General features: G+C 39.1%; 1 protein-coding gene across 2 annotated transcripts; it reads left to right on the top strand.

The window, feature by feature from the left end:
- Positions 1-192: 192 nt before the first annotated feature.
- Positions 193-24,800, top strand: PPM1K (protein phosphatase, Mg2+/Mn2+ dependent 1K). Of its 2 annotated transcripts, XM_073891939.1 has the most exons (8): positions 193-383; positions 1,176-1,459; positions 7,064-7,582; positions 8,417-8,517; positions 15,753-15,918; positions 16,268-16,412; positions 17,379-17,513; positions 21,340-24,800. In XM_073891939.1, exons 3-8 carry the CDS (start codon positions 7,143-7,145, stop codon positions 21,469-21,471), a joined length of 1,119 nt encoding a protein of 372 aa, XP_073748040.1. In that variant the 5' UTR covers positions 193-383; positions 1,176-1,459; positions 7,064-7,142; the 3' UTR covers positions 21,472-24,800. The 2 variants fall into 2 exon arrangements, with proteins under 2 accessions (XP_073748040.1, XP_025729197.1); XM_025873412.2 differs by lacking the exon at positions 1,176-1,459 and having other exon boundaries at positions 194-383.
- The last annotated feature ends 1,128 nt before the right edge of the window (positions 24,801-25,928 follow it).

Here is a 25,928-nt window from a genome sequence, read left to right as displayed (position 1 = left end):
GCCGCTACTGGCTCGGGTCGACGTCCCTCTACCGCGAGCTGCTAAAAGTCAGCCAAACCAAACTGCAGTTGCGGGGAGGCTCGTTCCTGTTGGGCTCTATGATTGGCTACGACCGAGGGCCTGGGAGGCCGACGCCCCGCCTCTCCGAGCGCGGTTTGGCCAGAGCTGCCGTCAGTCAGGGGGAACAGACTTCCCTCTCCATCTGGCTCACTGCAGGCGAAAAATTCTCGAGATTTTCCAGCAGAAGAGCCAGTGGCTGTTCTAGCTGCTCGCTCCCGAAACCAGAAATATCGGGGAAGGCAATCTTATTTACCCAGCAGGAAAGTCCCTTCCCCGCCCTCCGTTGACTAATTAGAAAATTTCCAGGACGTAACCATCGCGAGGTAAGAGCCTAGAGAGTGCACTTCATTTATTTCTAACAGTTTATGATATTATTTATAGGCAGGGTCGCATGCCAGCGCTCAGGGTCTGCGGAATGGAGAGTAAACGGAGAGTTCGTCAGGGAGGGAAGGGGAAATGTAGGTTTAAATCCCCCAGCCCCACAGTCAGCGTCTGGGTTCTCTGTGCGCCGCTTTTTTCTCTTTGGAGGTCATGAGTAGCGTGTCCTGTCGCGGCCCACCCCGGCTGCGCTGCAGGCAGTGGGCGTTTCCCGCCGAGACCCCCGCACTCGGCCTTGAACTTGACTGCAGGCTGGGGGCGTCACCATTGCGAGTGGAGTGGGCCGGGGTTGGAAGGCAGGAGGGACCATGGACTGGATGGTGGAAAGGCCGGGGGCCGCTCGCATTTCTCAGTAGGGAGGATCCGGGTGGTCCTGCTCGCACCCCGGACGTCACCGCCCCAGATGCAACCGGATTGAGGGAGACGTGGCGACACCCGAGATCTGTGCGGGGAGAGGGTGGTTGGGAGGCGGAGACCGGGCGGCGGAAGGTGCTGGAGGGAATCCAGCCATCTGCAGTGCTGCGCGGGCGGGAGGGTGTGCTTCCTGCAGTCTATCACACTGGCTACTCATCTGTCACAGCCAGCGAGACAGCCCGGGATCCTGAACTGTCCGAGGGCGAGCGTTTCAGGGGACAGGAATAGAGCAGGATGCAGAGTCCTGGTTGGTGTCTATCTGAGGGTGTGGGTTTTGCTTTGCCAAGAGAGGCCTTGTGGCTGGTGATGGTTTTTTTTTTTAGCAACCGCTCGTGTAGATGAGAGATTTCGCAGGAGACGACAAAGACGAGATTCCGGGTGGAAATAGCCGGGGAATTTGGAGTCCCTAAAGCTCCACTGGCCTTCCTGAGCTTCATATTGAAAATGTGCAGCAAGGCCTCTTAAGCCCTTTGCACCCATCCTCCACCATCCTCAAGAATGAGATTGTCGCCGGTTTCAGAATGAGTGACAAGTGACGGATTATAATGGTCTTGAAGAAGAGTAGTGATGTCATGGTATTAGAGGAAGAGAACAGATGCACCACTGGGTAATAAAATAGTTATATTTTTGAGTAGTGAGTTCTTGCTAATGATTTTTTTCTTGCTACCAGAGTCACTTTCTATTGATGATCGACACAGGCACCTCCCTTGACTAGAATCTTAAGAGGGGAGAGGTGCTGTTGATGTAGTGTAGAATGTCAAGGAAAACCCTTAAAGAAGTATAAAGGTACAGGTTTGGAATGTGGTCTGTGAGTTGTATCCACATTAACAAAGATGTTTTAAAAGATATCTATGGACATAGAACAATGAATACTTTTCAGGACTTTCATTCCTCTATTCACACATCTAAACATGTTCACATCAAACCCAAGGGGACTCATTTGGGGTTTTTATTGTTGTTCTTTCCCTCATGTAGACTATTAAAATTTGTTTCCCTTCCTCCCAGCAGAGTACTGATAAGATACTGGAATCCACATTTCCTGAAATACTTTTGGGAGGTTTCCATACCATTTGAATTTACTGGGATGCATTGGTTGTCTTTTAAAAAGTTGATAAAGAAATATTTGCTTTGAGGGCGCCTGGGTGCTCAGTCGTTAAGCAGCTGCCTTCGGCTCAGGTCACGATCCCAGGGTCCTGGGATCAAGTCCCGCATCGGGCTCCCTCCTCGGCAGGAAGCCTGCTTCTCCCTCTCCCACTCCCGCTGCTTGTGTTCCTGCTCTGGCCATCTCTGTCTCTGTCAAATAAATAAATAAATAAATAATCTTAAAAAAAAATTTGCTTTGAGAATATTAAAATTATCTGTTGTTTTCTTTGCGGGAGTTACTGATGTAAAGATACCTGAGTGCTGCTTTATAATGGGCAAATATGAATATTTTCTTAAATATTTTTGCTGGCGAGATCAATCTAAGAAGTTTTCTGTAGCAGTGAACCGTAGAGTGCCTGAATAATTTTGGCATGCACTTAAAATTACAACAAAAATTTGCCCTTTTGACCTTTCAGCAGTCAACAGTTTAACTCAAATCCCAAGTGTATCCTCCTGACAGAGACAGTGAGTGACTCTCTTATCCAAAAATAAATTTGGACAGCTCTGAGATATTTAAACCATTGAGGGATTATAAAATGGGAGTGGTATGAAGATGCAAAATTGGCATAGCAATCTTGTAGCTGTAAATTGTGGCTTTTCTTCACCACCTTTTATTTTTAAATCAAGTATGTACTTCAAAAGTTCACTACAAACCAAATGCATTTTTTTCCCTTCCTGATGCATTTCACCTGAGATTTCCTACTCTCAGGATGTGGGTTTTCAGCAGTGCCCTCATGCAGAATCTGTGCTTACTCTTGTGGGCTATGAGCTTACTCCCAATTTAACCCTCTTTGCTGAGAATCCCTCCCGCTAGTCAGAATTGTTAAACCAGGTGCCAACATTTTTCGCTGGTCAAGAGTTCTGTGTCAGGACTTTCAAGTATCATATTAAACTGTTAAAACATTAAGGAAGAAGATGGAGAAGGCCTGGTCACAGTCAGTGTGAAAATGATGAAAAAGAAAGATATTTTCAGGCACTCACTTATTGACAGTATGTGGAATATATAGGGGTTTCTGTGTGTGTATATATATGTGTGCATACTCACACTTTTTTTTATTTTAAAAGATTTTATTTATTTGACAGAGACAGAGACAGCGAGAGCAGGAACACAAGAAGGGGGAGTGGGAGAGGGAGAAGCAGGCTTCCCGCTGAGCAGGGAGCCCGATGCGGGGCTCGATCCCAGGACCCTGGGATTATGACCGAAGGCAGCTGCTTAACGACTGAGCCACCCAGGCACCCCATACTCACATATTTTTAAAAATTCATGTGATTAAAGTAAATTTGTGGGTCCTGCATTTTTATTATGATTGGGAAATAAAAAGGGATTTGGAAAAGTTTAGAAGGAAGATTGTCCATTTTCTTTTTCCTTTTGGTATATGACTATCAATATAGTTTAGATTGCTGATATAAATAACCTGTTCTGTCACTAGGATTCTAGCCAAGTTCTTTATCTTTATTTTCTTGCTTAGCATAGTTTCTGCATTTTATTTTTGTTAGTTGAATGTGGTGTGTTGGTAATGTGTTCTTGTGCTCTTAGTTGATTTAACTCTTGCTCTGCCATTTTTGTCTTCAAATGACTTTCAAGCAGAATTACTTCTGCCCTTTGACTCTTTTGGATGACTTTTACTTTCAAAGCGTGAATATAAATGTTAAAATGGTTTATAAAAATAAGCTAGCCTTGGGGTGCCTGGGTGGCTCAGTCATTAAGCGTCTGCCTTCGGCTCAGGTCATGGTCCCAGGATCCTGGGATCGAGCCCCACATCGGGCTCCCTGCTCAGCAGGAAGACTGCTTCTCCCTCTCCCATTCCCTCTACCTGTGTTCCCTCTCTCTCTGTGTCAAAAAATAAATAAAATCTTTAAAAAAAAAAAAAGCTAGCCTTGATTTCTGACTGAGATAGATATTGACATAAAGGATTCCTGAATAAACTTTTTTTTTTTTTTGCAGAATGATCACATGCCAATTTATAATTGCTGAACTGACAAATAATAAAAATATCTCCTAGGCGTTTGTCAGTTTGTTCTCCACTCTTTTTGTTATGAAGAACACTGATGTGTTGTTATTTTTTCTCCCACAGGCTTTGGGGTTTTTCTCCACGTCATAAATTACACTCTCTTGTCTGCTAGTCAGTGTGTAGTCATATCTATGGGCATTTTGGAGAACTGGGGGCAGGTAATGACTAGATTCCTAGCTTGAATCTCTGGAGGAAACTTTTCTTGATGTGCAGGTTTAATTCAAAGTAGTTATTGAGCTTGGGAACACAGGTCCTCTTTGAATTGTTTCCCCAGAGAATGTGGAGATTAATACGATTTAGTTATATTACATTGGAAATACACAAAGTCACCTGCTTGCGTAAGTGGTGCTGATCTAGTTTTGTAATTTAGCTATATATCTGGCTCACATTTCATCTAGGCCAAAAGTATTCCCTAAAGTAAATGTTTTCCTATGACTACTCTGCTTACTTTCTGAGGTGATTGTGCAGATAATAAATGAGGAGGGAGGCCAGGTTGATGATTGATTTTAGTCCAGCGAGGCTTTTAAAGAAACTGTCCAACTTGCATTTTATTTCATTCTTTTTTTTTTTTAAGATTTATTTATTTATTTCAGGGATAGAGAGAGAGAGCTGGAGTGTGAGGAGGAAGGGGCCAGGGGGAAAGAATCTCCAGTAGACTCTGGGCTGAGCACAGAGCCCAACGGTGGGGCTGGAGCCCACAACCCATGAGAGCAGGACAATGAGCCGAAACCGAGAGTCCAGTGCTCACCCGACTGAGCCATCCAGATACCCCATTTTATTTCATTCTTAAATAATGTTTCCAATGGATATTTGTTTCCTGCTAAAAATGCAGCTCTGACACTGTGAATTGTGTAAGATGGATGAATCACAGACCTGTAACCCCTGAAACAAATAATATATTATATGTTAATTAAAAAAATAATAATAAAATGTGGCTCTGGAGGGTTTTTTTGTTTATTTGGTTGGGTTTTTTTTTTTTTTTGGAGGAGAGAGTGAGAGAGAAGAAAGAGTGCCCTAAAAGAGCTGCAAAAAATTTACTCAATATTTATTTGCTTCTAATTCTAGAACTCTTGTTTAAAGTAGGTGAACGACTGCAAAATGGCCCAAGGCTGAATATAGCCTTCATGATTTCAGATTGAAGCCAAAAGAATAGTACTTTGCTTATGCAAAAACAGACTCATTATATTGTGCCCCTGAAACTAAAAAAATGTTGTATTGTCAGCTATAGCTAGGTTTAAAAGAAGAAAGAATCATACTTCACTAATTTCTGGTGCACTCTTCAAATATTAATGGTTTCTAATAAATGTATCTTGAAAGTTTTATTTTTTTCTTTATGGTATAAAGTTGCTCTGTAAATTATCTCCATCAATAATCAGTACTTAGTTCCCTAGTGTAGACTGTATTATAGTTTGAAATTTCTTCACAAGTCCTTACCTTTATTTAACATAGTTATTGTTGCTCAATGAAAATATCACAGAAGCAAAGGAATAAACACCTTTTTTTGGTAATTTGATGTGTTGCTTCTCTTTCATACTTGATAACCAGAGATACTATGTCTCCTCCACTCCTAATATTGTCATAGAAGTGAGTTTCAATCTTTTATACATGATATTAGCTAAAAGACCAAGAAAGAATGGCCTCCTAAGTCTTTCATGATACATTAATTCTTTGGGAGGCCTTCTTTATACTAAATTCTATGAAGGCAGGGCGCATATGTTTTTCATTGCATAGATATCTAAGGGAGTTCTTTGGAATTTCATCTTTTCTTTCTACTGTTTTATTTACTGTTCATACACAGAGCTAGACTGATTTCCAAAGATTTATTTGAAATCTGCAATGCATTCACTTACGGGTTCACTCAAGTTGGGCTTTGTATGTGTGTGTATGTGGCTTTTGCTGAGATATTTTTTCAAGTCCACTTTGTATCATGAAATAATTCAAACATGCAATTGAGAGTAATATAATACCTGTATACCCTCCACCAGCATTATCAGTCTTGACATGCTATCTTTTCCAGTTGGTTTTTAATACATAAAGTAACAACAGAACAAGGTACCGTGGAGTTGAATTTTTGCTTAGAACCTAATTTATATGGAAAACTGCCAGAAACACAGCCCTTCCTGCAGGGGTGTAGGAATTCCCCCTGACAACACCCAGGGGAGGATTCAGCTTTGGGGCAGAGTCCAGAAATGGGGGTGCAAGAGTAATAGTTTCAAAGAAATGTGGTCTGGGCTCGGGCGCTAGCTCCTAAGTCTGCAGGGCACGCAAGGGCTGGGCTGCTGGGCTGGGGTAGATGGAGACCAGCAGCTGTTAATGTAAATGCATAGATCAGTTGCTCATAAGTCACAAAGGTGGTGCCCCCTAATCCAGTGATCACACACATCGGAACTGGCTCATCCTTGTGCCTGTGGGAGTGTTTGCACGAACCATTCTACATTAACCATAGTAATGAAATATGTGAAGGTTATTAAGTTGACAAATCTTAAAACAGAATTTAGATCCTAGATTGTGTCTTTGCTAAAACTTGGGCCCTCTGAGTACAGAACTGTCCTATTAACCAATTACTTTTCTTATTTCTTTCTCCCTTAAGAGACTTTGATACTGTCAACATTTGCCCCGACCCTTTCTTTAGAGCAATGGGGTTAATGAAGGGAAGAATATTTATTTACACCCGTATTTTATATTATTGCTATGCAAAATATGGGCCTGCTGGATCAGCAGTTTGCTGTCACCAGGGAATTGGCTCGAAACGCAGAATCTCAGGCTCCACCCCAGGCAGACTGAATCAGAATCTGCTTTTTAACAAGTTCCCCGGGTGACTGTAGGTTAAAGTTTGAGAAACACTTGTTCTATATGATATATACACATTGTCACATCTTTATAGAATTTAAACACTGTGAAAGGAGTAGGTAAATCAGTTTTGGTTTTGATCCACTATTCTTAGAAGTAGGCTGTTAGATGCCACATTCTTTATGGCCTTACGTTTTGGTAATATCTAATGATGACATCAGTTATATGTGGAATTACTGACAGAATCTCTCTCTTTCTCTCCCCAGTCACATCATTTTTCTTGAAGACATTCCATTATTGTTCTATTGACCTTTCCCTCATTCCTGAGTCCTTTGGCGTTGAGTTATGTCCACAGCTGCCTTAATTACTTTGGTTAGAAGTGGTGGGAACCAGGTGAGAAGGAGAGTGCTGCTAAGCTCCCGCCTACTGCAGGACGACAAGCGGCTGACGCCCGCCTGCCACAGCTCCACTTCAGAGGCTAGGTGTTCTCGGTTTGACCCGGATGGTAGTGGGCGTCCGGCCACTTGGGATAATTTTGGGATCTGGGATAACCGCATCGATGAGCCCATTCTGCTGCCGCCCAGCATTAAGTACGGCAAGCCAATTCCCAAAATCAGCCTGGAAAACGTAGGCTGCGCCTCGCATATTGGCAAACGGAAAGAGAACGAAGACCGATTTGACAGCGCTCAGCTAACAGATGAGGTCCTGTACTTTGCCGTGTACGACGGGCACGGCGGACCTGCAGCTGCTGATTTCTGCCACACCCACATGGAGAAATGCATCATGTATGTACAATGACTTTTCGCTCTTGACTTTGCAGTTTACCTTATACTTCATGTTTAAACTTTAACCTTTGGGCCGAGATGATGTTCACTGGTTCCATACTGTTGTTTTACGAACAAGCAGTGGCTTAAGCATGCCCTTTATTACTGGTAGTTACCACCATTCCGCAGTGTATGTTTTGACAACTCACCTGGTGAAAGCATTGACCAGGATCAACAACACTTTGATTTGTGATCGTATCAAGCTATATAGTACAGGATCTCATGTATTAGGAAAAGCATTTACTCCAGTGCAGGGCATATAGTACTTCAATAAATGGTAATTCTTTCAAGGGGTATGAATGGCTTTAGATGATTGACAGTAGGATGGGGAGAACGCATTTAATGAGGGTGTTTTGGAGCTCTTTAAAAAGTTTATTTACTGCAGTAATTACTAACGTATTTTGGGGATCATATGACTTGAATTAAAAGAGGGGGAGAACATATGACTATTTCTGGTCTTCCTGTAGTTATTCATGCTGTTCATCAGTTGATTTATTCATATTTTGAACTTAGTGGCGTACATTTATTTGAAGGAATTTTGACCTCCCAGGGTTGTGGATAGAGTATTAATCTTTAAGGACGGAAACTTGGACTTTTATTTTATTGTTCTTAAAGGCTTATCTCCTTGTCTAGTTATTTCCTAATTTGAATTGTTAATCTGTGGATTTTAAGCATCTGAAAGGCAAACCATGGCGGTCCATTGTATGGAGTAGCAGCTAGCCAGAGGGACCTAGATGAAGAAGAGAAACCTATTATAAAATGATTGTTTGGGACTCTCTTTTCCTCTCCACAAAGGGATTTGCTTCCTAAGGAGAAGAACTTGGAAACTCTGTTGACCTTGGCTTTTCTAGAAATAGATAAAGCCTTTGCAAGGCATGCCCACCTGTCTGCTGATGGTAAGTAAAACAATCACATTCCTTAGGGTATTGGGGTATGTCTAATGAAAGGAAACAATTTAAGCCCTTTAGGGGTGGGAATGCAAGTTTATTTGTGAGGATGCTTATATTGAAAGTGATTTTATATAAGAAATAACCTTAAATGCTGTTTGGAATCCAGTGTAGTGTTAGTACCTCATTTTTAAATGAAATATATTGGACATGAAAAATACATTTTTCAAAAATTGAAGCTCTAAAATGGTTCTGATATTGAATTTAAATTTTAAAAAGATTAAAAAATTTTTAAATTTGCTCTTTATGTGGACAGGAGGTCCATAGTATGGGAGGGTTTACTGTTTGGGTTTTTTAGATGAATCTGTTGAGTAAGTACTGAAATAGACTATAGGGTAATCTCATTTAGCCACATAGTAATTGTTAAGACAAGAAGATTGCTAACTGGTCCTAAATAAGAAAAGACAATGGGGGGCGCCTGGGTGGCTCAGTCGTTAAGCGTCTGCCGTCAGCTCAGGTCATGATCCCAGGGTCCTGGGATCGAGCCCCACATCGGGCTCCCTGCTTGGTGGGAAGCCTGCTTCTCCCTCTCCCATTCCCCCTGCTTGTGTTCCCTCTCTCACTGTGTCTCTCTCTGTCAAATAAATAAATAAAATCTTAAAAAAAAAAAAAAGACAATGGGTAACATGCACTACTCTGTTTAATCTTCAGAAGGAAGATATGTTTTCTCCCACTTCTAAAAGACTTTGGTCTTGCAGCTTTGTGGTAACTAGTGATATTTTTGTTTTTATTTGTTTTTTTTTGTTTGTTTGTTTTGTTTTTTTTAAGATTTTATTTATTTATTTGACAGAGAGAGAGAGAGAGAGAGAGCACAAGTAGGCAGGCGGGCAGGCAGAGGCAGAGGGAGAAGCAGGCTCCCCGCCGAGCAGGGAGCCCGATGTGGGGCTCGATCCCAGGACCCCGGGATCATGACCTGAGCCGAAGGCAGACGCTTAACCGACTGAGCCACCCAGGCGCCCCATTTGTTTTTATTTGTTAAACACAAGGACATGTCAGCTGAATTTTAAAATTTACGTATTGTATGTCCTTAAATTTTGAAAGTAAAATGTTTCTGATTTTGACTAAATTTATCAAAAGCATTCAGAAAAATGTAGTTGGTGTTTTCTAGTTAGCTGACCCCCAAATCTTTTGTTCCTAAAGGTAATCTTAAAAACTTCTGCAGAGACCATTTAAATGTATGCATACAGACCTCGTAACTGATTTGAAAGTGAATCATGCAATATTAATCCGTGTTTGGTTCATCTTTTTATTTAAAGGAAGTCAAAGCACCACAGAAATAACATTTCACAATTTTCAGTTGAGAGCATAGGGATGGAAATTCTCATTTCACTGATAAGGCCAGTTGCAGAGTGAGGGCTGGGATTTTCCTGGCACCCACAGTGGCCTCTCTCACGGGCATGTTTACTGATGAGGATTATAGAAGATGACTAGGATGGCTCTATTCACCATCTTACAAGATTTTTCCTGCCCTTTTTTGAGAACCTTACTGTCATCATACTTTTTGGAAAAGCATTAGAGTCCACTCTCTTTGTTCAGGGATTTGTTTTCTTGTTTGTAGATCATTCGGCCCATTTTCTCTTCTCCTTCATTCCTTTGGACTTTTTTCCTTCCAGCTGGCTCCTCACCTTTGAAAATAGAGGTTGAGAGAAGGTAAATTGTAGTATAAGATTGAGCTCTTGCTCCTAATGGGTAAAATATAGGAGGTAGAAGAGAACAGTCAAACAAGTTTCATTTTTATGACTCTGAATATTAGCATGCTCTGGTTTCATCCATAACCAGGTTGGCTGTATCTCACACCATTGTGTTTATTGGCTCTAATGCCGGTGGTGTTCCCCAGCTGTCCTGTAGACAGGTAGAAGCTACCTGTCAGAAGAAAACACTCAAGTTTATCATGGGGAATGTGCAGGCCAACAGTCAAAACATTAACCCTTCATGGGTGCAGTCAGCCCTTTGGTAAAGGATCTAATCAATGAAAATGCTGAAAACTGAGATTTGGCCTAAAATATGAGAGGACCCCTTTCATTTTATTAAATAATAAATTATAATTCAAGGGAATTTTGAACTTAGGGAAAAAATTTGTTTAACTGGCCCACCTTAAAAGAAACTTCCTAAAGGTGCCTTACTCAGAGACAATTGTACAAAGAAAGTAATCATAAAAATATAATTAATTTCTAATAATAAATTTAAACTGTATTTAACTTAGTTCGTCTGTCATACACCTTGAGCTAATGATCTCAGAACTTTCATAAGCTATTCTAAAATTCACTTTCCATTTAATGGCCATTTGTTTACAAGTATAATGGAGTACGGCAGAACCATACCTAGTGTGCTACCAAAAGAAAGGGCTGCACTATGACATTGTTGTTCTTAAATCTTGTTTTGTATGTATTCTTACAGATTGCTTGGTCTGTGTGTGTTTTTAAATAAGTATTTTGGGAACAACTTTTAAAATTTATTCTTAGTAAGTTGCCAAGGCTTTCAACATTGCTAAAAATTGCCTTTTGATATTTGGGGCCTATTTTATCAAATATATTAAGGCCACTGAAGATAGATGCTGTAAGTTGTTTAACTTTTTTGTGGATTAAAAAAACATGTTTCAGATTTCAAAGTTATTATTTAAATTAAAAACTTTTTTTGTTGTTGTTTTTAGTAAGAACTGAAGCCGTATCAGTATTATAAGAATGCATAATATTATTTTTGGTATAGCTATAGGTAGGACCCAGGCCAGTTAAAAAAAACTGTGAAGTAAGTGCAGTTTGCCCTTTCCAGGTTTTTTGTGTGTGTGGTTTTTTTTTTAACCTTTTCTATCAGCATCGGTCCCATTTTCCCTCCTTGAACCCTTTCAGTGAGGGGCTTAAAGGTAGTCACCATGCTTATTCATTTTGAATCTCCAGCACTCAGCCCCCTGTATAGACTCTGGAAGGCACTCAATAATGATTTGGACTGACCTCATCTCCATGCATATTCTTTCTCACCAAAGTTATTACAATTTATTCTTTGATTATCCTAGAGCTGATTTAATCAAATTATTACCATAATGTATGTGTTTTAATGAGTTATCACTCCTGTGTGGATTTGAATTTTAGGTAGGGGAAGCCTGAAAAGAGATTGGTTAAACCATAGGAATGAATCAGTAATGGTAGAATTTGGGGTATAAATGGGAAGAATACCCCTCAGTTATACTATATTAGCTTTCTTGAGAGAAAGTGAAAAAAATAAAGTGAACATAAAACATTTTCCTTTTCAAGAATTTAGTCCAAAACTGTCACATCTGCATAAAGTGCTTCAAATTATCTTGTTGGCATTTAAAACAGTTACTATTTCAGTTTAAAATGGGGTGGTTTGAGGAGAAGAAAATCAGAATGCCACTTACCAAAAACAGCAAGAATCTTGCCCTTACGAAATTGTTGGCTATTTTTATTGATTTGTTGTTGACACATTTTGAAATTACCCTTATTTATGAAGCTAATTTCATCATCCTCTTTAAATATTTTTGTATTCAATTCATGCCAGTTGTGTATTTTTACAATTAATGAAACCAGCCAGCAAATTCAAATGATATCCCATTACTCTCCTGTTTATGAACAAACCTCACTTAAAACAAACGGGGTGGTAGAAAACTGAGATTACTATCCTTTACATTCTATAAACTCTTCCAAGTGTTTCTAGATTGCTTAAGGCTTGAAAGCAGCAAAGCTCCCCAAGAGACAGATGGATCAAAAAGAGAAGACTTGCTCTGATGTTCAGGGCGTGAGATGTTGGTGGCAGCATTGTGAGTTCCATCGGAAACGTCCATGCGCTTCACATTACCTGATCTCTACGAAACAACCAGTGTTAGAAAGGCAGTGTTTTTGAGTCTTCTTATATTGGGCGCAGCCAAAAGAAAAGAACAATAGGGACGACATTGAAGAGATACTAATTGTGCTGTTACCGCTTCAGCTCATTACTTGGATTTCGGTGTTCATGAGTCCTACATGTCTGGAACACCTGTGTTTAATAAATATTGAAAACCATTTTGGTTTATACATATTATTGTTTACATGGTAAACAATAACTACTGGGGCGGGGGGTTATACTTTGAAAAGTACAGCTTTTACTCTTATGTTGCCATTCAGAAACTTGATCATTTTTCTTTTGATATGTCGACCTGCAACACTGGGGAAAGGAGAGAGCTGCAGAAATACCCATTTTGTGAATCCAATAAACTTATAAACATGCACTAGAGCTCAAGAGCCTTACTAGCCTATATTTAAACAATCAATTTAGATTAATCAGTCTATTAAAAAAATGCATTAAGCATCATTAACAAATATGTTACTTCTTGTATCTGGTATAGGAGGTGCTTTAATTTCTTTTAATATATATTTGAATCCCAGTAATTTGGTGGTATACTGTAGTGCACATCCTTTCTAACTACGTACTGCGTGTCAGATACAAATTACTCACTGCTGTACCCATGAATTTTCCCGTTAGTTATTGGGACAATTCTGATATTGGTACCAATCAAATTGACAGTGCCTTTTTTCCCGCTCCTAGAGGTATTGATTTACTTCTCAGGACTAACTGTTAAAGTGTGTGTGAGTGGTGTGCGCATGTGAAAGAGAGAGAATGCGTGTATAGATGTGTGTCTGTGGTATACTGCATATATGTTTTGTATGCCTGCATTTGTATATAGTTTTCCGAACCATGGGAAGCTATGAAACTAAGAAGTTTTACTCTGTGATGAAAAAATGGATTCAACTACAAAATACCATCAATTTTGGGCAAACTGAATCCTGAATTCATTGATCCGGCACCTCCTGGAATATTATGGAATTTGCTAGTGAAATTTTCACCAAAATAAAAACCTTCCCCTTATTTTGCAGCTCTTTTCTCTGCCCTCCCCTGTGTTGCAGGTTTGTAATGTTTGAGCACAATTCCTGGGTGAATTTCCTATTTGCCTCTGTGCGTGTTATTTGTGGCAGAGAACTGTGCCCGGTCAGCAGCTCTAGACCTGGAGCCCGTGGACACTATATGCTGGGCTTCAGTGGAAAGAGAGATCTGCTTAATTTTGTCCCAGGTGAAGGAGTCCAGCGGTTCCTAGCCTGGACTACTGGAAGGTTCCCACATCCTCTTTGCCCCATTAGTTGAGATGACTTGCAGTAGGAAATGTCCAGTGAGTGTTAAGACCTTATTGAAAGATGTCTTAGTTTTATAGTTTATGTTGTTAGGGCAAAAAGTGAGAATTTTTACTTCCATGTTAAATGTTAAATGAAATAAATGCTTATTTAATCTTTATTTATTAGATGCTTAGCAAACCAGAATCAACAGTTAGTTTTGAAAACTTTCCCATAAATCCTGGGATTTTGGAACTGTGAAGTTGGGTTGGTTAAAACTCAAGCTCTTTTAAATTCCTGGGTGGCAGAGGTGGCCATGAATGACAATAGAATCCTGAACAGCGAAACTTGGAAGTGTTAGTTTATGAATTTTTAACTCTTTTGATGAAGCTAATTAAAACCACTTTTAAAAAAAGCTGCTGCTGACCATTTAAGCAAAGGAGAGGAATACTAAATTCCCTGGACAGGTAGCATCTGAGTGAATGCCTGTACTCTCTTGCCTGGCGCTTCCTATCATTGGAAAAAGTCACAGTGGGGTTAAACTGTGAACGTTCCACCATATAATGTTTTGGGCAACTCAAAAGTTAACTTTTGTAATATGAACATCACTGATTCTTATGCTAAAACATTTATGTTATACAATGACAAATATGTAATATGTTTTAGCATTGCTGAGATACTACCTTGCACAACAGTTCCAAAATCAAAAGATTAATGGGAAGATAGTGCAACTATAAATGCTATTTCTCAATAAATTAGACTCAGCATGGATATAAAAGATTAAGTAGGATTTATTAATGTTTTTTTCATTTTACTTTTCTGATTAAAGCAGGCATTTTAATATACCAATTGGAAAATATATTTTTATATCTATATATATCCCTCCAAAATGTATTACTGATGAAATTTTTTAAAGTGTCTTTTTGGGGAAAAAAAAATTGGAAAGATTGAGCCTCAGTCAAATCAGTAGCACTTCATTTTTCCTAAATCTACCTTTAAAGAAGAAATCATCTTTGGATGATCACCTGAATATTTTATTTAGATGCTTTAAAGAATGAACCATGTTACTGAAGACAATACCTGCTTTAAATAAGTTATCTTTTTCAGTTTCTTCCAGTTTGCTTTACTTTGTAGCCCTTAATTTCATAGTATTCTCACTTTTGGCAAGGCTCAATGCACCTTCAAAATTTTTAACAAATAGTAAAGAAGATAGATGCGGTTTTAGTAAATGAAAGAAAGATGCAAAAATTCAGTTTGCACTGGATGAAGGGAATAGTGGCAGCCTCAAGCCAAGTGACATTTAATTTTGTTATTGTTCAGAGAAAATTAAATGTGAACTACATTAAGCATTTGGGAAACTAGAATGAACTTCATTCTCCATCCCCCATATTTTCCTAATATAACAATGGCTGTAACTTTGTTTCATGTCTGGGGAGGACAAAGATAAATAGAAAAGAATGTGAACCTTTAACCATTTTAGGATTTTTTGGGTGAACATTTGTAAAAATAAAACAGTTGTAGAAGGAAAGAATATAAAATATAGCACTTGAAGAGCAAATGATATGCCCTTGGCATCCTTGCTTAGCTTATTAACTGATAATACTGTCATAGGATAGGAATGAAGAAATGGAAGAGAAAGCCTTCTGAGTGCATAGAAATTTTAGAAGAGTCAGCTTGCCTGAATGAGCTCAGTAGACCTAAAGGTCATCCTGTCATTTTAGCTAATCTAATTAAAATGTAATACTTTTAATACTGACACCTGATGTACACACAAGGGTGTCATAAATATCAGTTCAAGTCAGCTCTAGTTCATATGAATAGAGGCCATGTGGAGACAGTGATGCACTTTTTACCAAATTAGGTTAGCAACTTTTTCTATTTGCATGGAGCCTTGTTACTGAATTAGATACTTCTTTCTCTGCATGCTCTTACTTACATAGTTCATTTGCATTTTATTTGCATAGCTCTAGTTAGATTAGAATGATGCATTTCAGCATTAGTTTAACATGCCTGTGTTTTATTTTGTAATAAAAATTCCATATCCAATCATTTGTCACTGACTTATACTCTTTTTCATAATGTTTGCAGCAACCCTTCTGACCTCTGGGACTACTGCAACAGTAGCCCTCGTGAGAGATGGTATTGAACTGGTTGTAGCCAGTGTTGGGGATAGCAGGGCTATTTTGTGTAGAAAAGGAAAACCCATGAAGCTGACCATTGACCATACTCCAGAAAGAAAAGATGAAAAAGAAAGGTACCACCTCCACTGATCGTTCTATGAGGATGCTGTTTATATAGTTCAAGATAGAAATGAAACCTTGCATTTTATTTATTTTTTTAAAGATTTTATTTATTTTTTTGAGAGAGAGAGAAAGAGTGCATGCTTCGGAAGGGGGGAGGGGCAGAGGAAGAGGGAGAAACGGAGCCCGACTCGGGGCTTGATCCCAGGACTCCGAGATCGTGACCTGAGCCGAAGGCAGAAGCCTAACCGACTGAGCCACCCAGGCACCCCGAAACCTTGCCTTTTAAACTGATTTCATCTTAAGTTTAACCGTGCCTTCATTTCCTCGGTATCATGTCATAGTCTTTTTTTTTTGGACCAGGATCAAGAAATGTGGTGGTTTTGTGGCTTGGAATAGTTTGGGACAGCCTCACGTAAATGGCAGACTTGCAATGACAAGGAGTCTTGGAGATTTGGATCTTAAAACCAGTGGTGTGATAGCAGAACCAGAAACAAAGAGGGTTAAGGTAACAATCTGCAACAGCTGCTACGCATGCAAGGAATGAAAGCAGGATTTTTTCTAGCTACAGGCTTTCTTAGAAGCCTTAATTAAAGCTAACATGATTTTTAAAGTTTATGAAAGGATAGATGAACTTTTCAGATAAAATAAAATATTGTCCTAGTGTAGGATGAAGTGCCTGTTTTTTGCTTTACCCTGCTTGCTGGAATTTGCCTGGTAAAATGGCTCTAGTGCCCTTCCTCACCGACACCTGATCACCCAGTGTCACCACAACTCGGAATCAGACCTTTACCTCCCTTTTGCACCAAGCTAAATAATTGCCCTCCTGCCTTTCTCTGACATCTTTTGCATGCTACCTATCAGTGCCCCAGTTACACTACACTTCCCTCAACACACCCTCAACACACACCCAGTTGTGAGCTGACACTTCCCTGTCTGCAAGTGCTGGTATCTAGTACTAGGTAATAGAGGCTCCCAACGGTGGCAGCAGGGGATTGTTCATTGAATGATTTCCAGTCTTACAGCTACCCCACTTATATTCATTGTGTCTAACAAATACTTACATAGGGTTTACTGTGGGCCAGGCTCTGTCCAGAAGAGCTACTACCACCCCATTTTACAGAGAAAACAAATCCAGAGCATCGGTGAACTCACCTATGTTTGCCTAGCCAAAAAGTAGAGGCAGATTTCAAACCCAGGAAGCCTGGCTCCAGAGACCGTGCTCTCTACCATTACAGCGTGCTTGCCTCTCATCATTTGGCTGTCTAGCTTCTTCCTTTGTGGTGTTACTAAGGACATGTTGGGTTCGTTCTTGGTGGTTGATGCTAAATGTTGCTAATTTTGCCCAAAATCTAGGTCTTCCATTTTCACCGTTAAGCTTTTAAACACAGATGACCACTCAGCAAACCGATAAAATCTTTGAATTTTGAAGACTATTCAGAGGCTGAGTCTGTGTATTTGGTTCTGATTGCAGCTCCATCATGCCGATGACAGCTTCCTGGTCCTCACTACAGATGGAATTAACTTCATGGTGAATAGTCAAGAGATCTGTGACTTTGTCAATCAGTGCCATGATCCCAATGAAGCAGCCCATGCAGTGATTGAGCAGGTGACAGAGCAGAGCTTCTGCTAGAAAAGTCCCGATTTAGGGTGGTGTGGGTGTCGGGGGTGAAGAGAAGAACACCCAGGTGTGCAGGTCTTGGTACAGCCTGGAGGGGCTACTACGGGCTTGAGATTTCTTTGAAATCTTGTGTTTGAGCCTTCAGTATTACAAGGAATTTTACACTTGACTCCATAATATTCCCAATTTACAAAATGTTTACAATTCTCCCAAGTAGTTAAATAAAACCTGTGTGCCAGGGAATGTGCTATGTTTATTTTTTGGATTTGTACACACCTTGATATGATAGTAATAGCAACAGGAAATTATAATAATAGTTAATTGTAGTATCACTTATGTGCCAGACACTCTTCTAGTCACATATAATTTAACTCATGTAATCATCACAATAACCTTCTGAGGTTATAGCTAGTATTACGCCTTTCCACAGATGAGGAAAACCGAGGCACAGAGGCTGAGAAGTTAACTAACTTATTCAAGATTACAAACTTTTAAGTTGCAGAACTAGGCTTCAAACCCAGACAGCCAAGCTCCCAGATTCAACCACTAGACCATTAAACTAGACAGCTCCAAGTAAATATCCGGTATAGGAACACTATAGCATAGTCCACATCTGGTTTTTAAGAAAGGGTGTGTGAGGGGCGCCTGGGTGGCTCAGTCGTTAAGCGTTTGCCTTCAACTCAGGTCATGATCCCAGGGTCCTGGGATCGAGCCCTACATCGGGCTTCCTGCTCGGCGGGAAGCCTGCTTCTCCCTCTCCCACTCCCCCTGCTTGTGTTCCCCTCTCTTGCTGTGTCTCTCTCTGTCAAATAAATAAAAATCTTAAAAAAAAAAAAAAGAAAGGGTATGTGAAAAAAAAATTCAGAAAGATGTATGGATATGTTATGTATGAGTATGTCTCTCAGAGATAAAATTGGGAATACCCAGTAAAAATGTAAAATTTCCATGTGCTCTTTAATATTATATTAGATATTATCTATATCTTTGAAGATACCTAAGAGATAGCTCTTCGAAGTTAATAGCCATCGCTGATCATTAGAGTCATGCTTTAATTTAACAGCTACTTCTGCATTTCCCAATTTTTACATTTGCAACTGGGAAGGCAAATTTAGCCCAAACTTTTAAGTGCTAATATTTGTAATTAAGACTTAAGACCTCACTTAAAAAGCATTATTTGTTTGAAAATAGATGCGTAAGCATGAAGTATTCCCTTGGTTACTATGTGTGTTCATGAGATTACAGAAATGGGCCCAATCCTGTGGATGATCACTTCTTTTCTCATTTCACCTCCCTGTCTTAGATATGTGTGTTCTCATTCACACAGGCAATGATATTTTAATGACTGCATGGTATTCTGCTATATTTGTGTACCATAATTCTTTTACTGGTTCCCCTAATCAGCAAATTTAGTTTATGTTCACTTTTCCATATTATAGGGAGGGAGAGCACTGTATAAACGTTCCTGTGTCTACTTGTGCATGTCTATTTCCTTCATATATTATTTTCTCAGGTCAAGTTTTTAGAAAATTGCTAGGTAAAAGGATACACTGTATTCTAAAACTTTTTAAAAAAATGTTTTATTTATATATTAAAAAGGAGAGAGAAAGAGTTCATGAGCAGGTGGGAAGGGTAGAGGGAGAAACAGGCTCCGCGTTGAGCAGGGAGCCCGATGTAGGAATCGATCCCAGGATCCCGGGATCATGACCTGAGCTGAAGGCAGACACTTAACCAACTGAGCCACCCAGGCTCCCTATTCTAAAACTTTTAATAAGCTTGCCAAATTGCCCTCCAGAAATGCTATTCCAAGTTACACTTCTCTCTAGCATGTTTAAAAATTTATGTTTCGGGGGGCGCCTGGGTGGCTCAGTCGTTAAGCGTCTGCCTTCGGCTCGGGTCATGATCCCAGGGTCCTGGGATCGAGCCCCTCATCGGGCTCCCTGCTCCGCGGGAAGCCTGCTTCTCCCTCTCCCACTCCCCCTGCTTGTGTTCCTTCTCTAGCTGTGTCTCTCTCTGTCAAATAAATAAAATTAAAAAAAAAAAAAATTCTGTTTCGGGCTCCTGGGTGGCTCAGTCGTTAAGCGTCTGCCTTTGGCCCAGGTCATGGTCCCAGGGCCCTGGGGTCGAGTCCCACATCTCGGGCTCCCTGCTCTGCAGAGAGCCTGCTTCTCCCTCTCCCGCTCCCCCTGCTTCTGTTCCCTCTCTCACTGTGTCTCTCTCTGTCAAATAAATGAATAAAATCTTAAAAAAATAAAAAATAAATAAAAAATAAAAATTTGTTTCTCCAAATGCTTATAGTTTTTTGCCAGTTTGATAGGTAGAAAAAATCAAATTTTAGTGTTTTAAATTTGCATCTTTTTTCTTTGTTGGTGGAATTAACCATTTGCACAGGTTCGTTAGACCCTTGTATTTCTTGTCTGTGTATAGTGTTTTCCCATTTTTTTATAGGCATATTTGTCTTTTTCATGGTTATTGTAACAACTTCCTATATGTTAAATATATTAGTACTTTGATGTTGCGAACTTTTTTTTGGTCTTTCAATTTGTAAAACTTTTTTATATTTTGATGCTTTTTATTTTTTTAAAATTTTTTGAAAAGATTTTATTTATTTATTTGTCAGAGAGAGAGAGAGAGAGGGAACACAAGCAGGGGGAGCAGCACGCAGAAGCAGACTCCCCACTGAGCAAGGAGCCCGATGTGGGGCTCTATCTCAGGACCCTGGGATCATGACCTGAGCCGAAGGCAGACGCTTAATGACTGAGCCACCCAGGTGTACCAATATTTTTTTTTAAGATTTTATTTATTTATTTGAGAGAGCGATTGAGAGAGAGAGAGAGAGCATGAGAGGGGGTTGGGTCAGAGGGAGAAGCAGACTCCCTGCTGATCAGGGAGCCCGATGCGGGACTTGATCCCGGGACTCCAGGATCATGATCTGAGCCGAAGGCAGTTGCTTAACCAACTGAGCCACCCAGGCGCCCCCAGGTGTACCAATATTTTAATGCTTTTTATATTAGATATTTTTATTAACCTTTTCCCTCACAGTTTTGGCCTCAGGCTATTAATTCTTTTGAAATACATTTGCTGTTGAATATAATCCCGAACACTTCTTACAATGCTGACTATGTCATTTGCTATTTGTTTTTTGTTTTGTTTTGTGTTTTTAAAAGATTTTATTTATTTACTTGACAGATAGATTGAGAGAGAGCACAAGCAGGGGGAGTGGCAGAGGGAGAGGCAGGCTCCCCGCTGAGCAGGGAACCCAATGTGGGACTCGATCCCAGGACCCTGAGATCATGACCTGAGCTGAAGGCAGACGCTTGACCGACTGAGTCACCCAGACGCCCTGTCATTTGCTATTTGAATTAGTTCTTAAAATTGATTTACAGTTCTCCTACTGTAGAAATTTAGTTTATGCCACTTTTCCATTTTGTAGGGAGCATAATAAACCTTATTGTTGTTATATCTTATACACTTTCATTTCCTTAGGTTATTACTTTTTACCTTGTATTAGTCCCTGTGCTAAATGCTTTATTTTCTTCTTCCAGAGCATATCTTGATCTTAGTCCACTGGTATTTCTGTTGCCAAAATTGCTACAGTGGAATATAGTTAATATGGTTGTTTTTTGGGGGGGGTCCTCTGTTATTCTATGTACAATCTAATAAACTGTGTGGACCTTGATGCATGTTGAATGAATGCGAAGTAACTGGGTTAGTAACTATTTTGAACGAGATTATAGCCTTCCAGAGGAATGGTGATTTTTCTTTGTACGGACTCTGATTTCTCATGTTTTCTTCTTCCTTCTGCCAAACCTTGCAGGCAATACAATATGGTACTGAAGATAATAGTACTGCAGTAGTAGTGCCTTTTGGTGCCTGGGGAAAGTACAAGAACTCTGAAATCAACTTCTCATTCAGCAGAAGCTTTGCCTCCAGTGGACGATGGGCCTGAATGCTTGCTGGGACTTCGAATTTCTGTGAAACAGTTTTTCACCAAGTATGTCAAGAAACTTACTAGATCAAACTCAAAAGTCACCCGACACAGGGTGACTCTGTGACTCACTAGATTAGTACACAGTGTAAATGTCAGTGTAAGTCAGTGTAAATGTCCTAACCATTTACACTGTAGTTTTTCATAAATATCTGTTATATTTATGTTTAGCTGTACATACTCAGTATAAATATGTGTGTAATTCAGTTATTGTGAGTCTCGAAGTTGAGTGAGCAAATGAAAAGTGGTTTTCACACACTTGCTGAGTGTTACATTTCTAATTTTTAAAACTCTTAGGCAGCTATGAGTTTCTTTTGATCATTTTTGTTCTTTATTCATTTGAACGGATTCTCACCTTCAGGTTTTTCAACATTAGTAGGTATTTTGACAGCTCTGCAATGTGTTAGCTGCAAGAGTTTGTTTTTAATAGTTCTACCAAAGAGTAAGTGTGAAAACAGAGTTCTGTGTGACTATATTTTGTATTCTGGACCACTTACTATTAAATTTCACAATGCATAAGACATTAATTCAGATAATATGACATTGCTAAAGTATGTGCGTATTTACAACAATGCACTTTCGTATTTCAGCTGTGTCCCTTGGTCTCCATTCTTCTTTTTTCTGTAGCTAAGAATGCTATACAGATACACAGACTACTCCTTTATATCAGAAAAATATGCACAGGCTGTGTCTTTTGGTCAAAGCTATACAAACTTAAATACTGACAGCATCAGGTATTTTGTATGAGGTTTCCATTTGTTATCTCTAACTTTGTGTTTTGTTATTGTATATAGTATGCTTATATCACTTCTTGTATAGAGTAAGCAAGTTGGATAATGCATCAGTAAAAATAATACCACACTGACTGACAATGCTGCATAGTGTGAGGTTTATGTCTCCTTTTCGCTTATTTCTATGATTCATAACAATAAATCTAGAACATTATTCTATATTTCAGCTTGCTAATGTAACTTAGGAATGTAAAACTATACTTCTTTATATCTGCATGTACGTTTGCTGTTAAAATGTGAATCTCTACGTGCGTGTTTGGAATTATATCTGCAGTTTATTTTGGCAGACAATGTAAATTTCTTATATGTGTGGGTGTATGTACATATGTAAATTTTGGAGTAATAGAGAGTTAAAGGGAACAATCCTGCATAGCTCCTTCACCAGTTAGCTTTAAATTATTGATAATGTTTATCCCCAAGGACTCTTGACAAACAGAGGGCAGTTTTATAGCAGAGAACCAACGGTTATTGGCAGGTGAGGAAGTGAATTTAAAATGGCCGTAGGAGATATTTTATGGTGGCTAATTCCTGTGGAATACACAGAAGCAGACTAGCATGTTGAAGCTACATTGCTGTATGGTAATTTGCAAATAAAATAATAGGATGTGAGGAAAATACTGAGTGTTAAGAATGATATGGAGTTTTGTTGTAGAAACAAACAAAAAAAGAAACCAAGAAGATAAAGTTGGTGAGGTGTATACCTTCCACTCTCAGTTTTCATGGTCAACTTGTTTTCTGTCTTTATGTTTTTATTTAAAGGTTTGTTAGAAGGAAGATGGCCCGATATAAATATTCACATTTTCTTATCTTTTGGGGAATGGAAGAATATGAATCTTGAGTTTTCCTGCATTTATTAATCAGAAATTTTCCTTTGATAAAAAAATTGACAAAGAAATATTTCATTTTCACGGGGCACCCGGGTGGCTCAGTCGTTAAGAGTCCGCCTTCGGCTCAGGTCATGATCCCAGGGTCCTGGGATCGAGCCCTCCATGGGGCTCCCTGCTCCGCGGGAAGCCTTCTTCTCCTGCTCCTGCTCCTGCTGCTTGTGTTCCCTCTCTCGCTGTCTCTCTCTCTGTGTCAAATAAATAAATAAAATCTTTAAAAAAAAAAAGAAATATTTCAATTTTTTTTCCCAAGGAAGCTTAGTGAAAGTAAAAAATATTACAGGAAAGAAAATAGTCTCTTGTTCATTGTCTGGGAAGTGAGGAACCAAAGGTAGGCTAAGAAAGCTGGAAAGCTTTCTTGCTCTTTCTGACATATGTTTGGGTCCCAGAACCTACATATAGAAGCTTCACTTAGGAGTATGGAGAATTTCCAAACTAACAAGCAAATGAAAACTCTGAAGCACAAAATGACATTCTGAAAATGTAGGTTTCATTTTTTATCTGAATTCTTCACAGGGTGGGAGGGATGTTGTCAAGCTCAAAAGTCACTGATGCACTAAGGCAGATTGCCAGGTTTAACAAAGAGGAATCTGTAGGGTTGTCTAGGCCTTGGTTTGGGGTGGACTTTGCTCTGCTTCACCTGAAAAGCTTTTAAAACTCGAAATCAATCAACTTTGACTAAAGCATAAAAACATATTGGTGTTTGTTTTTTAAGCCACAATGTTGAAGTATAATTTGTAGGTTATTGTAATCCACAAAAGATAATAAGCCTACAAGGAATATGCAAATAGTAGGGGAAAAAGGGACTATTCTAAATATAGTTTTTTAGCTATAACTGTGAATTTGCCATGTGGCTGTTACCATGTGGGTGTACGTATAGTGTAGATTATATATTAATGTAATTAAACCCAAATCCGTTATAATTTACACTTACCCTTCATTTATATGTAGTATATAAATCATCTTTATCAAAGGTGTTGCCAAACTATTTGCCAACACTGACTTGGCAAAATATTCTTTTTTTTTTTTTTTTAAAGATTTTTATTTATTTATTTGACAGAGAGAGATAGCAAGAGCAGGAACACAAGCAGGGGGAGTGGGAGAGGGAGAAGCAGGCTTCCTGCCGAGCAGAGAGCCTGATGCGGGACTCGATCCCAGGGCCCTGGGATCATGACCTGAGCCGAAGGCAGACGCTTAACGACTGAGCCACCCAGGCACCCTTGGCAAAATATTCTTAAAATCATTGTGATTTTTCACAAGTATAAGTTCTTAAGTACCTAGTATATTCAAAAGTAAATGCTGTCCTGCTCTCCATCAACTGTTTATTTGTTGTAGATTTTTGTGTTTAAGTGCTTCAAAGTCTTATGCATTTTTCTTCTGAAAAAAAAAATTTGTTTTGAAGGAAACAGTTTTGAATCTCTGCACTCTATAATGTGAACTTTTCTCAAGTTCCAAAATTAGAAAGAAATTACTTGCTTTGAAGAATTAGCACATAATCTGAATAAAAATTATTTTTTCAAAGAGGAATTTGATTTTTTTTTTTTTTATTAAGAATACTGGCAGAGAATGATTTACGTCTATGCTAACTCCTCAATGTCAGACAGGACATTTAGTTTCTAAGAATGGACAAGCATTTAATTTCAAGGTAATATGATAGGAAAATGCTTCAAGGCGGGGGAAGGCATGGTTAAAGTTTAGCATCAAACAGTCAAATACAAACATGGATTTGTATTTAGCATTTCGTTTTTTCACATACTCTTATCCATGGAAAGTGACATAAAATTTTGGTTGGATTACATTTTATTGTACTTACTAGATTCACTTACCTGGATGACTTAAGCAGAAATAAAATGCCGTTTCTTTGCAAGCCAAATTCTGATGACTTCCCTGTTGCTTTTGGTATCTGGAATGAGACCCATGGACTTGGGCAGCTCCCACTGGTTGTTAGGTGGCTCAGCTGGTCCACTGATGGTCAGTTGAGTATTCTGGGCTGTGAAACAATAGAGTTCTTCCCCCCTCCAAGAATGACTTATCTAGTACATTGGATTCCAGTACAAAACTTAGCAGCTTAATACGTCCCAAGTTAATTTAATTTCTGCTGAAGTTCTCCTGTGTACACTGTTTTACAATTTAACCAAAGTGCTACTTGGGTGTACTTTGTACTTTTTCCTAGTGAGTTGATGTAATTGCTGCTTTGACCATTGTTTTAAATGTATGTATTAGAGTAACTGTGAACAGACTAAAATCATATCTCTGTGTTCAAAACACCATTTTAATAAAGTACATCCATTAAACACTTTTTAAAAATCCAAGTGTGTTTATTTGGAATCCAGACTCCCAATATTTATTATGTGATCCTGTGAATACTGATATACAAGAGCCAATGAATGGTTGGGAATTTAGTAGCCAAAATCAGGATGTTTGCAAAATTAGTTTGAAGATTCTTTGAAAAAAAAATGTATACACTTATCTATTCAATTTTTTTTGATTTGATCTGAAAGAAAATTTGTCTTTTTATTTCCCTCTTCCAAAATATTTGTTGGTACATCAGAGGAAAATGGTCATGATGATTTTCTAATATTTTGCATGTAGTATATTTCACTGTAGCATTTCTACATATTTAAAAAAGTAGAAATAGGGGTTTGGCAGTGATCCTGCAGATCTCAGCATTATGCATTTAACATAAGCAATTTTTAATGTCCTGTTGTTACTTGAATAGTTGCATTCCATTGGTGCAAGGATC

This window comes from Callorhinus ursinus, unplaced genomic scaffold (assembly GCF_003265705.2).
Source record: "Callorhinus ursinus isolate GAN/ISIS: 27379988/994484 unplaced genomic scaffold, GSC_fseal_2.0 scaffold4, whole genome shotgun sequence".
NCBI lineage: Eukaryota > Metazoa > Chordata > Mammalia > Carnivora > Otariidae > Callorhinus > Callorhinus ursinus.
This window is presented reverse-complemented; position numbering and strand designations above follow the sequence as displayed.